The sequence below is a fragment of the Chroicocephalus ridibundus genome, chromosome 6 (assembly GCF_963924245.1).
Source record: "Chroicocephalus ridibundus chromosome 6, bChrRid1.1, whole genome shotgun sequence".
NCBI classification, from domain to species: domain Eukaryota; kingdom Metazoa; phylum Chordata; class Aves; order Charadriiformes; family Laridae; genus Chroicocephalus; species Chroicocephalus ridibundus.
The window spans coordinates 45,812,450-45,827,657 of record NC_086289.1 but is presented as its reverse complement, the minus strand read 5'-3'; the positions used below and the strand labels follow the sequence as shown (position 1 = coordinate 45,827,657).

The 15,208-nt window shown below is 45.6% G+C and overlaps 1 protein-coding gene across 1 annotated transcript in view; it reads left to right on the top strand.

Annotated features, from left to right (window-relative positions):
• Nucleotides 1–1,437: 1,437 nt before the first annotated feature.
• Nucleotides 1,438–15,208, top strand: part of FGF12 (fibroblast growth factor 12) — a 232,866-nt gene continuing 219,095 nt past the window's right edge. Inside the window, exons 1-2 of the mRNA XM_063337440.1 lie at nt 1,438–1,593; nt 1,739–1,876. Of these exons, the coding sequence (XP_063193510.1) occupies nt 1,864–1,876 (13 nt within the window). The 5' untranslated portion in view covers nt 1,438–1,593; nt 1,739–1,863. The remainder of the gene's footprint in view (nt 1,594–1,738; nt 1,877–15,208) is intronic.

Genomic DNA, 15,208 nt, shown 5'->3' with positions numbered 1-15,208 from the left:
CACCATTTGATGAGAAAAACTGAAGAAACAGTAGAAGTTTAACTCAACATTCTATTTGTCATAAACTCTGTCTGCTTTGTCAGCTCTTTATAGTGCGTTTTGACTCAAAGCTCACCTATAATACCTGAATATTCAATCCTGAAATAAAATAAAACTAATGTTATTCTTCACAATAATGTAGGACTTAATAAATGGGTAGGAGCCAATTAACATGTGAATTTTATATGGTGGATCTTCACCCTGCTGGGCTGTTTCTAGTTGATTTTCAGGGGTACTAGTGTGCCATCTCCAATTTACGTGCCCTGCCACCTTGTGTGATGGTAGCTGGGATTGGAGCAGGTGTTGTACAGAACTGCCTGGACCATGTAGTAAGGTGGGATCATGTGCACAATGCTCACTTTCATAACCAAATTCAGGGTTGTGCTTTGGGCTGGGGGAGCCTGTAGGCGGTGTCTGCAGGATGGGGTACAGCAGCTTGGATGAGGAGCATGAGAAACCCTATGTAACCACCGACTGGTTTGCCGGTACTGGGTTTCAGGTGAGAAGGTGAATATGAACACCAGGATGCATAAAGAAGCAGTAGGAGAGAGGAATTATTGTTCCTGTATTCAGAAACTTATGTAGTGCTGGAGCCATCTATCCTCTACATGTGCAGCTCCCAGCACAGTGGATGCCTTGAGCTGCTTTTTCAGGAACACAAATCATAAAAAGCACAGAACTGGGGTTTACATCCCCATCGTACCAGAGTTGAAAATTATAGAAAAACTTCAGAGCCGCAGGAATAATTCCACTGTGGAGAAACTTCCTTACGGGGCAAACTTAAGGAGCTCAATCTGTGGTCTCTGAAGTGACTTGTTTCTGGTATGAATGTTTTATCAACTTCTCATTTAGGGGACTGCTTATTTTATGAAGCAGCCAAAGAGGGACCAAGTCTGGTGGCTGGATGCAAAAGCAGAAAAGCCCGAACTAGCCATGAGCTGGATGTTTTATGAATCAGCATAATTAATCTTGAAACAACACATCCAGGGAAGGCCTGAACCCGAGAGTGGGCATCTTCTAGGAGATCCGCTCCCTGTTGGCAGGTGTTGTGGCCTTAGTCTGGTTTATATGGTAGCGGGAGGCTATGGCGAGTGGACAAACCCCTCTGAATTTGAGTGCTGTGGCCTGGGGGTTTGCCTCTGACCATGTGTGACGTGCATCACACACACACACCACCTGCAGAAACCAGCCGGTGCCTATGCAGCAGCCGGGATGTGTTCTGCGTTGTGCTGCGCGGATGCCACCTCCGTGTGCCCGGGAGGTGATTTCCGCGCCCAGCGGGACTCCCACCATAAACCAGCGGGGGGTTTCCGCCCGCCTTGTGTAACCCAGCGCTCCCCGGGCAGCGGGGCCGGGGGGAGAGGGGGGACACCCCGGCCGAGCCGCCGCTCCTCCCCCGCGCATCCCGGGGGCCCGGCGCTGCCGCGCTGCGGGCCGCGGAGGCGGGGCGCGGGCGGGGCGCGCATGCGGGCGGCGCCAGGCAGCGCGGCGGGCCGCGGAGCCACTCGCCCCCGCAGCACCGCTCGGCCAGGGACAGCTCCCGCCGGCGCGCAGGTAACGCGCTCCCCCCGCGGCCGCGCTGCGCTCCGCTCCCGACCCCGGCCGCGGGGCTGGGCACGGGGGGCTCGGGGGGGGCTAAAGGGGGGCGGCTCGGCGGCTCACGCTTTCCCCCCCCCGCGCGGTGGTTGCTTGCTTGCAGCTCCCAGGCTGTGTCGGCGCCGTCCCCACCGCGGAGCCGGCTCTGCCCGCCGGGCGTTCGGCTGAGGAGGGAGCGCATCTTCCGGCAACTTCCCGGCAACTTCCCGGCGCTCTCAAAGCTCCGCGATGGAAGGGAAAGGTGGGTTGGGGAGCGGGGAAAGGAGGAGGGGGGGTGGTGCGGCGACGAAAGGACCGCAGTGGCCGGGCCGGGTGCGCGGCGGCGGGCCGGGAGCCGCCGAGCCGAGCCGTGCCGTGCCGTGCCGTGCCGTGGCGGGGACATTGCAGCACCGGCGGGGAAGCGGGCTCGGGAGGCTCTTCCCTCCCCGCTCCAGCGGGTGGTGTGCCGGCAGTTGCGTCGTGGAGCGTGGTTGAAAAGGGGGTGGTGGTTTGGTGGTTGTCTCGTTTTGTTTTGTTTATTTTTAAATTTTATTTATTTTCCCTTTAGGGTGGGACAGATGTTAGTTGGTGATTTGTTTTCTTAATGCCAAGGATTTGCATAATAAATATGAGGTCTGTCCCATGTTTTTGTTTTTTTTTTTTTTTTTTTTTTTTAGCCAGTCAGCAATGGGGAGGTTTTTAAGAGATGAAAAGCATTTCATAATTAGAATGGGTTTTAAATTTTTTTTTTTTTTCTGAAACGAGAGGAACAGGGCTATAGAGCTCTGCCCTCATTACGTTGCATATTTAACACATCAGAACATCCTGATAGATTGGGAGAAATGCAATGAGTATTGTGCTATTGAACTGTCCACCCTAGAAAGAGGAAATCATTAAATATTGCCTGCCGAGCTTGTCTGTTTGCATACAAAGACCTATATCTCACCCAAATATATCCCTTCGTGTTGGGCATATGTATTTTGTTTCCATACATAGCTGTGTAGTCCTGCACACTTATTTACCTGCCTACCTCTACAATTGCACCAGACATCATACATTCAACTGGTACATGAACTCAAGATCTGTACATGTTAACTGCCAATGAAATATTGATGGTAGGTCAGTCCAAGCGGAGGGAAAGCTAGTTGCCATTCCCACCTAACCCAAGCCGCCAGCTCTCCTGTATAACACAGATCTGGTAGCTGTTTAATTGATAGAGATCAAGGCAGTGGGAGAATATGGACTATATTAATTCAAGGAAAACGATGGCAGACTTGTATAACACAATACTACATACCTTCCAGGGAGCCGAGCAAGCTATATTTAAACCTCAGGTTTATTTTTGTAACTATCTTGTCAATCAGGGCTATAGTTCTTCTGTGTGGGAATATCTGATTATATGCTGATTAAGGAAGGAAGCTATTTCAATCATACGGAGGCAGTATGCCCTATAAAGTACAGTTTCTTGTGGGCAGTGATCAATAGAATTACTAGGGCTTGAGAACAGGTAAGTACCTTCTTTAAAAAAAGTGTATCTGCGAAGACTTGACTTTGATTAAAAGCTCCCAGCAGTCATGTTAGCATTGATATATTATTTTTTTCTTTTGGCTATCCACACTGTTTTCACAGTTAACCTGAAATGGGACACCTTTACCTTTTTGAATGTCCTACTGGTACGCGTCTTGATGCGAAACAGATAGACTGTGACTTTAGTATAACATATTATGTGCCTTGTCATGCGCTACACAAGCAGACAGAAGGCTCTCTGTGGAACTCCTGATGAAGCTCGTGTAGCTGGAGGGATTGTACAGGGGGTAGAAAGGTAACATCTGCAATCAAAGAAAAGAAAAAGGCTCTAGAGAGCAGGTGGCAAAAGAAGCACCTGAGAGGGGGTCACCCGATTCCTGTCCTGTGCAAACAGATAGTGACTGTTATGATGCAGTCGCTGCCCGAGTTGGCAATGAGCAGCTGAACAAGGCAGCCTTTGGCACCACTGGTACTTGTGTTTATTAGTTTCAAGACGGGCTCTGCAGCAGTCCCTGATTCCAGGCTCTTGGCTTTGGTGGAAGAGTTATCAGGGGGGTGAGACAACCCCAAGAGTCACTACTCTAACCTTTTGCAAAAAAAAATCTCAGCAGTTTGCTCTTGCTGGATGTTTTCCTTGATGGGGTAGAGGTGGGGAACAAATACTCTCTGGGTTTCCTCTATCTAAGCAGAAAAAAAAAAAAGGGCTGTTCAGAGCAAACCGGCAGAAATCGAGGTGCCAGAATGGGACAGGTCCAAAGTAAAGATGACCTTAAAGGGGGAGTACACAAGCAACTTTGGCATCTCAATGGGAAAATGAAAAGGCAGATGAAGTCTGCTCGCAGCAGGAATCCAGTTGTGTTGGCACTGAAGTAATTCTTGAAACTCACTTAACATTGGAGTAGCATGAGGAGGCCTGTGGTGCACAGATCTAACAGACTAATTTTGTGTACGTGTACACAGTGCAGGACGTCCCTCCAGAGGGAAGGTGTGAGCCACCCCAAACCCTTCACATCTTCAGCTGTTGTGATTAAGATGGACTTGCAGCTGCATTGCCTTACTAAGCTGTTGTTTACATTTTATTTTCATTACTAACCAAGCCTCTGCATTGCAAGCTCTGTGTTAAGAGGTTGCTGCTTGTATACGGTGTTTCTCTGAAGTCATCCCTTGTTTTTTAAATGCTTTCTCCTGCAGCCCTTTTCCTACCCCTCCAGTCTTCCTTGGTGCAAATCTTAGAACACTTCAAGCTCAGCATGATGCAGATACTGGGGAAGAGTGTGTGCTATATTAAGCAACTTAAAGTCTGGTTAAGAAAACCTACCTTCTGGTCCCTGAATTCAGCTGTCCCTGGTGACTGCTGTGGATGTTTCTGCCTAGGATTTGCCATCCCAAGACAGCTTGATTGTCTGAACGTGGCTGGTGCTGATGCTTTGCAAAGCCTGCAGTCCTCTAAAAAAAGGAGCTGAAGGCCCATCTCCGGTGCTGCTCAGAGCAGCCGTAACCGATTGCGCTGCTTGGACTTGTTCGTGAGAATGCGGGCAGAAGGGCATATCCTAGGTTTTGTGCAGGGGGGTGCAGGACTAAGGACTTCTTGTTAGAACTGCTGCAGTAAGAGTGCAAACCAGAGGGTCCTGGTGTGGGCTGAGGAGGTGATGGTGCAGCCTGTGCCTCCTTCCAACACTCAAACCTGGCTAGAGACAAACATCTCCATGTCCTCTCGATTCCTAAAAGGTAGATAACTGTAGTGCTCTATGGATCTGCAATGTTACCAACACATCTCGGTGGTCTAAAAGTAACATCTAACTTACAGCGTCTTCAACCTAATTCTGTTCCGCACATTCACTGACTCCAAACATTTTTCCAGCGATGAGAAGCTTAAAAGTTGTAGCTGCTCCTGAAGCTCATTAGGCAACGGGGAAAGGGAGGGTGTTGTGGGTGAGGATTCTGTTTTGCATCTGCTACCTGATCCCTGTACTCTGAATCTCGCCACTACAGCAGTTCCTGTAGGCTGCAGCAGTAAGCGATACCACTCCAGGCATCCCAGGAGCTGGGCTTTGTCAAAGCTAACAATAGTTAATGTGGAGGTTAAAGAATACTTGGTTATTTGCCAGATTCTTCAGTCACAGTCAGAAAGACGCTTAGCAGGGGAGGGAATGTCACACAGTGATGTTTAGGCTCGGAGGCTGGGAAAGAAATCAGCCAAGCAAGAGTCAAGCTGCACAGCGTGGAACGGATCCCTGGGCTTCTGGACGGAGCGGAGAGGGACTGCAGGCTGGCCTTGCCGCAGGGAGCGCTCCCTTCCTCCAAAGGTGCTATATTCTCTTCTGTAGTCCTGAAGACACAGGGAAATCCTTTTCTGGCAGTGAGGGAGAAAAGACATATTACTACTTTTACCTTGTTTGAGGTGGGGACTTGATGTGTCCATGCTGCATGGGTGGCAGGGGCACGCTGCCTGCTGGGCCATTCTGCGCGGGCAGCCAGTTCTTGGTGCTCTCTGTTCTCCCTGGAGGTCAGTGCTGGGCGCTGGTGGCCCTGGGGAGGTTTCATTGTCTGGGTGCAGGGCAGGCTGCTGACAGCACAGGATGCATGCTGTCAGCTGGGAAATACAGCAGGACTTGTTTGTGCCAGCTGCTCTACTGGGACAGCAGAGCTAAAGCATGTTGTTGGCTACCCCACTGAGATCTGGAAGTGCTCTCGTCAGTCCTCTGAGCCATCGTCGTGCCCTGTTGGATAGTAGTGTCGAGTTGGAGAGACATTCTCCATGCAGTGGGTCTTCCCTCAGGAACACCATTCTTGTGCTCAGAAGGCTGTGTTGTAGAAGCCAGGGGATCTGCTCTTACAGCTTTCTTCTGCTGGAGAGTCCCAAAGCAGACGGGCTTTGAGGAGAGGTCTGCAGAGGACATCTCTGCAGAGTGACTGTCCCAGGAAGATGCTGCCACAGTAGTGCTATCTGAGTCATGTTCTCTTTCCAGTCACAACTGGGGCGGGGGGAAAGAGCCACAATGCTGCTGTTCATAGACATGCAATGTTCAGGCCTTTAAATGGGGTCCTGTAAAACAGCAGTAAGACCCAGATTACCTACGGCACAGAGCTGCCCTTCTGGGGACTGGGAAACAGTTTGAGCAGTTTACATCTTGCTGTCTTGTAGATATGTGAATGGGCAGGGTGGTTTGATCTGTGTGTCCGCACTGGAGCTGCTCTGAAGCCTCCTTGGCCAGACTCAGCGTCATGGGCCAGCTTTCTCTGCGCAGCTGTCTGCATGCTGTGCCTGTAAAGGACAGAATCTTCACCTTGAAGAACTTGTGATCAAAACCCAACACGAGACAATGAATGTTGGGATTGCAGACGGGCTTTGTGGACAAGGTGAGAGAGGGTGGCAAGTGAGAACATGCAATTCTGGAGATTGCTGTGCGCTGTTGCCACCTTCATGGCTTTCTTCAATGATCAAAGTAAAGATCTTAGCGATCCCAACTGTAGTCCGTGACCTGAAGCTGTTTGGGATGCTCATGTCAAAACCTACCTCATCATGCATCTTCCTGACACGTTGTGTATTTGTTAGAGGTGAGTCTGCAGCACATACTGCTGGACACATGTGTTGAAGTCATGCAGATTGCTTTGGTAAAGACTGGGTCACACAAGTCATCTTGGTTACGTCTTTGGAATGGAGACTAAGTAGTGGCACAGCTGCTTTTGTTATGAAACTGTTCCCTTTTTGGGGGGGAACGCTTCCACCTCTGTCAAGATGACCAGAGGCTTCTCTGAGCAGCTCATTTTCCATAGAGAATGTGGCTTCATGCTCGGCCTTTCTCAGTGATGTGCCGTATGAGATCCAGGACATGTTACTGAGGCCAACAGTTCTCAAACTGGCTGCTTGAGGTTTGACACAGGGAAGCAGGTTTAGGGATGTAAATAAATGGCCTGATTTATTTTTTTTTTTTTCCTTTTAGTAGCTTGTCCGTGCCTCAGGCTATGTATTTCTGTCTGGATGCCAGCTTTCTGTAAAGCAGGGGAACACTTTGGTTACCTGACCTTAACACCTTATCCCTGAGGCTGGAGCGTGGTGCTGTGAAGATTGCTTTGTTCTTGTGCATCAGACTCAATTTCCGCTGAAGATGCAAACTGGGATAGGTTGCCCAAAGAGGTGGTGGAGGCCCCATCCCTGGAAGTGTTCAAGGCCAGGCTGGATGGGGCTCTGAGCAACCTGATCTAGTGGGAGGTGTCCCTGCCCGTGGCAGGGGGGTTGGAACTAGATGATCTTTTAAGGTCCCTTCCAACCCTAACAACTCTATGATTCTACGCGGGAGGGGAGTGTAAGGCACTAAGCTAGCACCGCATGCGTGCTTTTCTTTAATGCGTTTCAGAAAGCAAGTGAACTGCCTGCTCCTCTTACATTGGAAATCCCATTAAACACAACACAAACGTGACTGTGTCCTGGGAGGGCTCAAAGATGGTAAGAGCTCAGGTTGCTGTGTGGGACTATCAAATGGGCAAACCTTGGCTGCACGCTGCCTCCTAGAAGAGCAGATAAGTCTAATATCTTTATTAACCATCAGTTGTTAGCTGCTGAAATGCTGTGGGCATGTATCTGCAGCTTCTGGATAAGAGGATGACCCAAGCTTATCTGATGATGGGGGAAGTAGACATGGTGCCCGTATTCCTGCATCCCTACAAACCTGCCATGTTACTAAAACAAAGGGGAAAGAGGACCCTAGTAATAGGCTTAAATGTTATAAAAATGGGAGGAGGACTTAGTCATCTGGCTATTATTAATATACCCAAGAAGCAGACAAATTCCTCCACCCCACTTCCACAAGTTACGTGGGAGCTGTGGAAGTTGCATTTAGCCTGAATGAAATGCTGGAGTAATTTAAAATGAATTTTTTCTAACGCATTAAGTTGTTCTGACGTACCATTTATGCATATAGTGGCTGGAAGCATAATCTGTGGATACTTTGAGTAATGACCTGTGTACAATGGTTTCATCCATAGTTCATTTAGGGTGCAGAAATTTAAAAAAAAGAAACCTGATTTTTAAGCAGGTTTTTTCAAAAGGCTTAGCTTACAGCAAAATTTTTCTTATCTGCTCTTATCTTTCCCCCTCTATCTACTCAGCTATTCAAATCCTGTCTGAGTTGCATTCGTTTCTAACGTGTCATAAAACTTGATATGCAAAAGCTAGTTATTTAGGGAGAATTGCAGAAACTATTTTAGTCTGTGCCTTTTGACCTATAAATGAGATAACATGATTAACTTTTACATGCAAAGCTTGGTGTTTATTAGCATGGTAAAAGGCAATTTTACAATGGAAAAAATATTCCTGATGGGCATAATAATTAATGCTTTAATTCCAAGTATAAAAATCTTAATACCGTTGTTATACTAAAATGATTGACGAAAGAGTTTACTATTTTCCTGTCAGTGATACAAGGATGTTTCCTTTTTTAATAGCTCCTACATCCCTGCTTTTTCTGTGTTCTTTATACTCAATAAGAGTACAAATCATTACGCTAATTCATTGAGTTTCTTCTCCCAGGTCCCAGGTTTGGATGAACCTTATGATTTGATATTTATGCAGGGTACACATTGAAAGCTATGGCTTTTTTTTTTCTTCTCTGGATTGAATTAAACTATTTATGGTGTCGTCATGTTTCAGTAGAGATCTTGTGGCTTGGGATGACGGCCGCTCAATAGAGTGCGGGAGCAACACTGCGGCGTGCCTTGAGCCACGCGGCCGAGGGAGGGCTGTGTACGCATCAGGATGCGTACTTTCAGAAATAAGGCGTTTTACTTGCTATTTTTAATAGCATGTGCAAAGCGAGGAGTCAGGAAAGTATGGAATAGCATTTCTAATTCGGAAAACTGCCTTTCTTGAGCTGTGTTTCTTCCTTTTGTGTTTCAACCCTCTGTTGGAAGCCGGTTTAGGCTGGCTTTATCCACCATCAGCCTTCAATAGGTAAGGTTAATTCACGGAACAGAGCTGCTTGGAGGATTTAGGAAGAAAAGCCAGGAGTTCTGAATGCTTTATTGGTATAATGAGGGAAAGTTGCCTTGCTTCTTAGTCACTGAGAATGTATTATTAATGCAAAAACACTTTCCTTGAATTTAATGCTGCCTCCAAAAGAGGCTGACAAGCCAGAAGGCCTCTTCAGGAAGACTGAAGCATATCTGGTCACTAAATCTCTTATGCCATGCTTATTCCAGCATAAAGTGCTGTCACTGATTTTCATTTTTCTCTCCAAATCCAGCCAGACAAGGGTTATTGGTAGGATGGACATGCTCTAGTGTTGTGATAGTCCCTACTCAAGCAAATGTTGGACTAGAAACCTTGAGGTCTCTACCAGCTGATGTTGGTCTCTGACATGACCCTACTGAAGGCCTTGAACTCTAAATCTGGTTCTGAATTCTGTATCCTGCCTCTTCCTCCTCCTATTCACATACTGCTCTGTACCCACTTCTCACATCTTGAGTGTTTATCATGACTTGGGGCAGCAAAGAGCTGGGTCCAAATGCTGTGGTTGGAATTTGGCTGTGACTTATACAGTGTGTGTGTTGGTGGGGATCACGGGTGGCCATGCAGTTTGAAAGATCAAACCTTGTATGAAATTAATCAGTGGAAATAAACTTCTGCCTTGAAGGACGGGCCTCAGAGCTTCATCCTTTATTGATGTGTTGTTCTGAATGTGTATTTTGGGGGTGAGCTTTAGAGAGTATAAAACTCACCTGACCTTCAGGTAAGAAGGTCTTGCAGAATGGTAGAAACAAACACAAAACACCAAAATATTTTAGATGTCCAGAATTACTCAATTTCATCATAGGTGATATTATTTTAAGACTCAGCTTGCTTTCTGAAACTGTCTAGGGAAAGATGTACGGTATGAATTCATTCTTTACTTGAGAATCCTTACACATGCTGTGCTTGCTATGATGCAAAAGTATCCGTTTCACTGCTGCTTTAGAGTAACCCCAAATTCAGTCTTATAAATGCTAGTGGCTTCAGCATACTGTAAGTGAGAGGGAAATAACAGTAATGCCAATAAAATGAGGAAAAACATAGAATCCAGCACCTTCTAGTATACAGAGGAAAAAAAGGAAATTACTTGTACATAAAGGAAGACTTGGATTTCCTAATTTGATACTAACAAGCCATTGCAGCATAACTGGGTTGACAGTGGAATCAGCTTCCTCAGCAAGACCTGCTTTCTGTAATATTCCCAGCATATTTGATCCCTTTGAAGGCTGAATCTGAGCTTTTGAGATATTTTCTAGCCTTAAATTCATATTCCCTTTTAGTATTGACCAGTGCCCCTGGTATTCTGAGATTGGCTGTTAACCAGTGCCATACATTATCAAATAATTGCATTGATGAAGTCAGCTGTTAATTTTTAAACTTTTTATGCCTATCAGCTTGTCCCGGTGGAGAAATTACGTGCTGCAAATTGTAGCCATTTTGTTGCCATATGAGAAGTGAGGGAGAAATCAGTGCAGAAGTTTAAAAATTTACTGTCCTGAGTCTCCTCTTCCAGTCAAGACTTTAAATAAAGTCCGTGGAGCTCCTCTGGATTTGCGCTTGTGTAGCTAAATGCATCATTTGGTCAGTAGGCAAAGGCCAGGTCTCTAATGCCTTACCTAACTGAAAACATGATGGAAAGAATACTGATTATATGGTGTAAGAGCTATTTAAATGCCTTTAGACCTTAATAATTAACTACTTAAGAAGTTGTAAAGGTTTGAAGAAGTCATTTTATATTGGTTCAAAGAAATGTTAAAATAACAAACAGTGGTAGCTTGTTTACCTTTGACTTTCTTCCTGCTGCTTTGAAGGCAGTTTACTTTATTGGTACAAATTGTATAGCTTTGGGGCTTTTGTGTTAGCAACTGCTATTAAAACTGCTATATAGTATCTTCAAAAGTCAGAATATCCACCTCATCTTAAAAATGACTATTAAATACACGTAAAACAAGTGGCTCTGAGACATGTCTCTGCCATTACTAGTGAACACAGTACTGGATACCTAGATTACCTGTCAATTTTATTGGCATGATTCGTCTCTCAGTAACACGTGTTTCAGGCTTTCCTACCTAAACTGCATTTATAATGCGTTCCCCTCCCAAAAAATCAACATCCAGGAATAGCTAGCCTTTTGTGGTGTTTTGTTGTTTGCGTTTTTTTTTTTTTAAAAAAAAAACAAAACCAAAACCCAACAAAAAAAACAAAAATAAAAAAAGAAGCAGCAGCTAGGGTTGAATTTTCCACCTGCTTTGATTAGAAGGTTCCCAGAAATAGTGAGGACAAGCTTGACATACTGAAGCAATGCGAGCCTGCAGCCGTGGGCAGTATACAGAGACAAAGAACAGAATGTGTTTAAAATCTTAATTATTTATAGTAAGGAAATACTGGTTTTGATTAAATTGTCCCTTCTGTGGTACCACCCTGAGGTTGACGACAGCAGAACTGAGTGCAGAATTTAGCCTCGCGTTCTGCTGTCAGTGAAACTGAGAACAGGGTATTGGGGCTGGTGCCGAGCTCTGCGTGCACAGGCGTCTTCTAGCGCAGGCAAAGCTCTGTGCTGTGCAAGTCAGTCAAACGGCAGGAATTTTTTGATTGATGGCCTGTTATAGGCATACTGCTATACATATGAAAACACAGGCAGTTCCTTTTTTTATTTAAAGGTTTTCAGGAACAGCGAGTCCAGAAGAGTCTCGCTGAATCTCAGCACCATTAAAGCTGGCATCACCACCACTGAAATGAATTTATGCTCACGTGGAGTGTGAGTTTATATTTGGTAATCTCAAAAGCGAGGCTGGTTCTCAGCTACTTTACTGCTTTTGTCTTACTGAAGTCATCTTTATTACCCAGAAGCTGCACAGCAACTTGGTCATCCAAACCAAACAGAGCATGTCCTGAATAAAGCTTTCCATCTTATCTTGAAAGTGGCTGTGGTGGGCTGTTGTCTTGGAGAATCTTGGGAAGGACAATGTAAGTTGGACATGTCCCACTTCTGTCTCTCTCTTGTAGCTTCGTATCAATTCTGTAAGTTGGACTTGGGCTTGAAGCCTGGCTGGGGCACCCAGGGGGTGTTTGCTGCTTTGCTCTTCTCCCTGGCTCCTCAGATGTGTGAAGGCTCTGTCTCCTGCAGAATTCCTGCTTGTGGGCAGTTCTTAGTGACAGGACTTCTGTTCAGCCCTAGGGGTAGTAGTCAGTGGTCTAGCAAAGGATAATCTATGACGTTTCTGGGCTCTCCACTGTCTGTCAGGAACATTGGTGTAAGCACTTGCCTCTTCTCCCTCCTGTTTGCAAAGAACCTGCCTAAAAATCAGGTTTTTCTATTTTGCAGAAAAATCACATTCCCTGAAGTTTTTGTGCTGAATCGGATTGCACCCAATACTCTTTTTTTTTTTTTTTTTTTCTCCCCATCATTCAGGCCGCTCAGGGTCTTCCTGGAGTCCACGCTTACTGATAGAATAGGATGTTTCCAGTTGGAAGGGACCTACCATGATCGCCTAGTTCAACTGCCTGACCGCTTCAATGCTGAGAAAAAGTTAAAGCACGTTATTAAGGGTGTTGTCCAGATGGGTCCTGCCTTGGATCCATGAGGGTTTGTCAATGCCTGAGGTATTACGAACAACACAGCTGAGAATAGACTTGTGTTTTTTCAGCTAAACAATTTCACTGTCTGCTGTTTTTGTAAGGAGGTATCACAATACTCTTACCGATCTCTGAGGCACTGTGGATTTTGTGTGATGCTTTTAAGGCCTTTCCAGGTGGAAGTACATATGGACCATAAAGCCTTTATCACTGTTTTTAGTTCTTGTATTATTGCCCTAATCAACTTTATAGCTCTTCCATTTGTTGAAGTTGATGTTGGAAATGGCTGTTTCCAGTTTTCTGTTTTAACTTCCTTTGTAAAAGAGGAACAGTGCTGTTGGCCCGGAAAGGAGAGTCACATATTCAGGAAAGCATGCATATTTTTCTCTTGAAAAATACTGTATTTCAATCTTAATTTCAAAACAAATTCAAACTAAAATACATGCTACTTATTTCCTTTAAAAAACAATTAAAGAACAAAAAAACACGTTAAACAGCTCAAACAGAGTTTTACGTGGAGGATTACTAAAACTTATACTTCTCCATGGATTTTCCCAGGAAAGTTCAACAGAACTGGTCATGAAATTGCAAGCGTTACAATTCACTATATCAAGTGTTTCTGCATGGAAGATGTCAGCTGCAAATTTTCTGCCTATGCTTTGCCAATAGTTACTGGCTCAAATGCTTTGCCAAGGCCATGTGAAACTGTTCAGTTCCATGAAGATGGCTCATCTGTCCTCACCTGGGTGGATGACCTTGTAGCTTTACCAGAAAAGCATCACTCAAACCAGACTGTGTTTTGGTTTATGAACTATGTGGTTTTCACCCCATTTCCCAGAATAGCCCCAGTTGGCACCACTAGCTGTGAACTATGTATATTTATAGTGACGCTGCAGGGTACTAGAAATAGTGACCAAGGTGGCTATTAGCCAATGGCTGTTGAATGCCCTGTGTCTAATGATTTGAAAAGCTCATGTGGTTCCTTGAAGGGAAAATGCAATCAGATCGTCTCTAATGATGACCCCAGATGACAATAGTGCAATCCAGAAACAGTGAAGCATGAGCAGTGAACTCCTGTGATACACGACGAAACTGGATGGGTCTGGTATTGGATCCTTCCTTTTCACTGAAAGACCTACTGGACTGTCAGTTCTGTTCCTGGAGGGGCTAGTTACAGCTATGTGAGGCAATAAATCAGCTCCTGCTCCTCTGGAAAAGAAACCCCTTGGCTCTCAGCTCAGGTTCTCTTGGCAAAAAAAAGTGTGGGGATGGAGAGCCAGGGTTTCACATAGCGGTGCCAAGTCCAGGACACCAGCTTGTACATCACCTGGGTTCAGACCCTTGTGTCTACTCTACGGTGGGGTCCTGTGGTAAATGGACGTACTGTGCCTGGGGACCGTGTGTCAGTATGGCTCTGTAGTTTGTGCTCAAGGGGAGGTTGGCTGCTGCCTGGGCAGTATGCGTTCGTGGGCACGCTCTGGGGTTCAGGCAGGTCTTCATTACCTTATGTAGGAATTGTATTAGGAACCCAGTGTGGGTTTAGTGTCTTACCCTGCTGATCCGAAACCTTGCTTGGGTAGCATTTGCAATTTGGGAGTGGTTGGATCCAGATACTGATGTTGTATTGTTGGACAGAGAGCTTAAGGGGGTTTTGGAAAGAGGTCTTGTTGGTGATAAAGTGGTCGGTACAGAGCATCGGGATTCCTGGGTTAAATCTTTGAATTTTCATGTGTTGAAATTGCTTTCAAACCCTCTCTGTGCTGCTGAATGGTGAAAAGATTGGTAAGGTAACACAGTCCTGGAAGCAGGGCACTGATGTTTTGTCTTCTCCTGCTAATCCAGAAGTATTGAGCCATTTCAGTTGTAAAGTATTTGTTTACGTCTCGCCCTAGTGGGGTGCTGTCAGCTTCCCTCTTTCTTTTTCTGAAGTTCATAGCTCAAAGGTGCTTTCTGAAACATCAGAGAAGTTTAACTGGAGAGATGCACTCGATGCCAGCTGCCATCATGACTAGCAAAGCTAAAGTCTACCAGTTATTTTTTGGATGATGGATCCTAACAGTTTTTAGAGCAGCAGTGTTTAATAACAGAAGGTAAGAGCATAGTGTCAGGCCTGGAGTGATGCAGCATCCTAAATGGTGGTCAAAGATTGTAAAGGATGAAAGCACATCTGATCTGTTTGGCAGGATAGGCAAGGATATTGGGAAACCTCTATACTTCCCACCCCTCCCCCCCCTTCCAGGTGGTTCCTGTTGTAACATGTTGTCTTATTCCGCATTTTTTTTTCCTCCTAGCTGTTGTCAAGCCTGTGTGTTTAGGCAGTAGTTTGATGTGGGTATGATATGGTAATGTCTCCCCTGTGCCTCAAAGGCCCTAACCTTGTCCCTAGTAAAGATGGTGATGCAGAAAGCACTGGGGAAAAAAAAAAAAAAAAAAAAACCACCAAAAACAACAGAGGTTTGAGAACTGTTTCTATAGGCGTGCTGC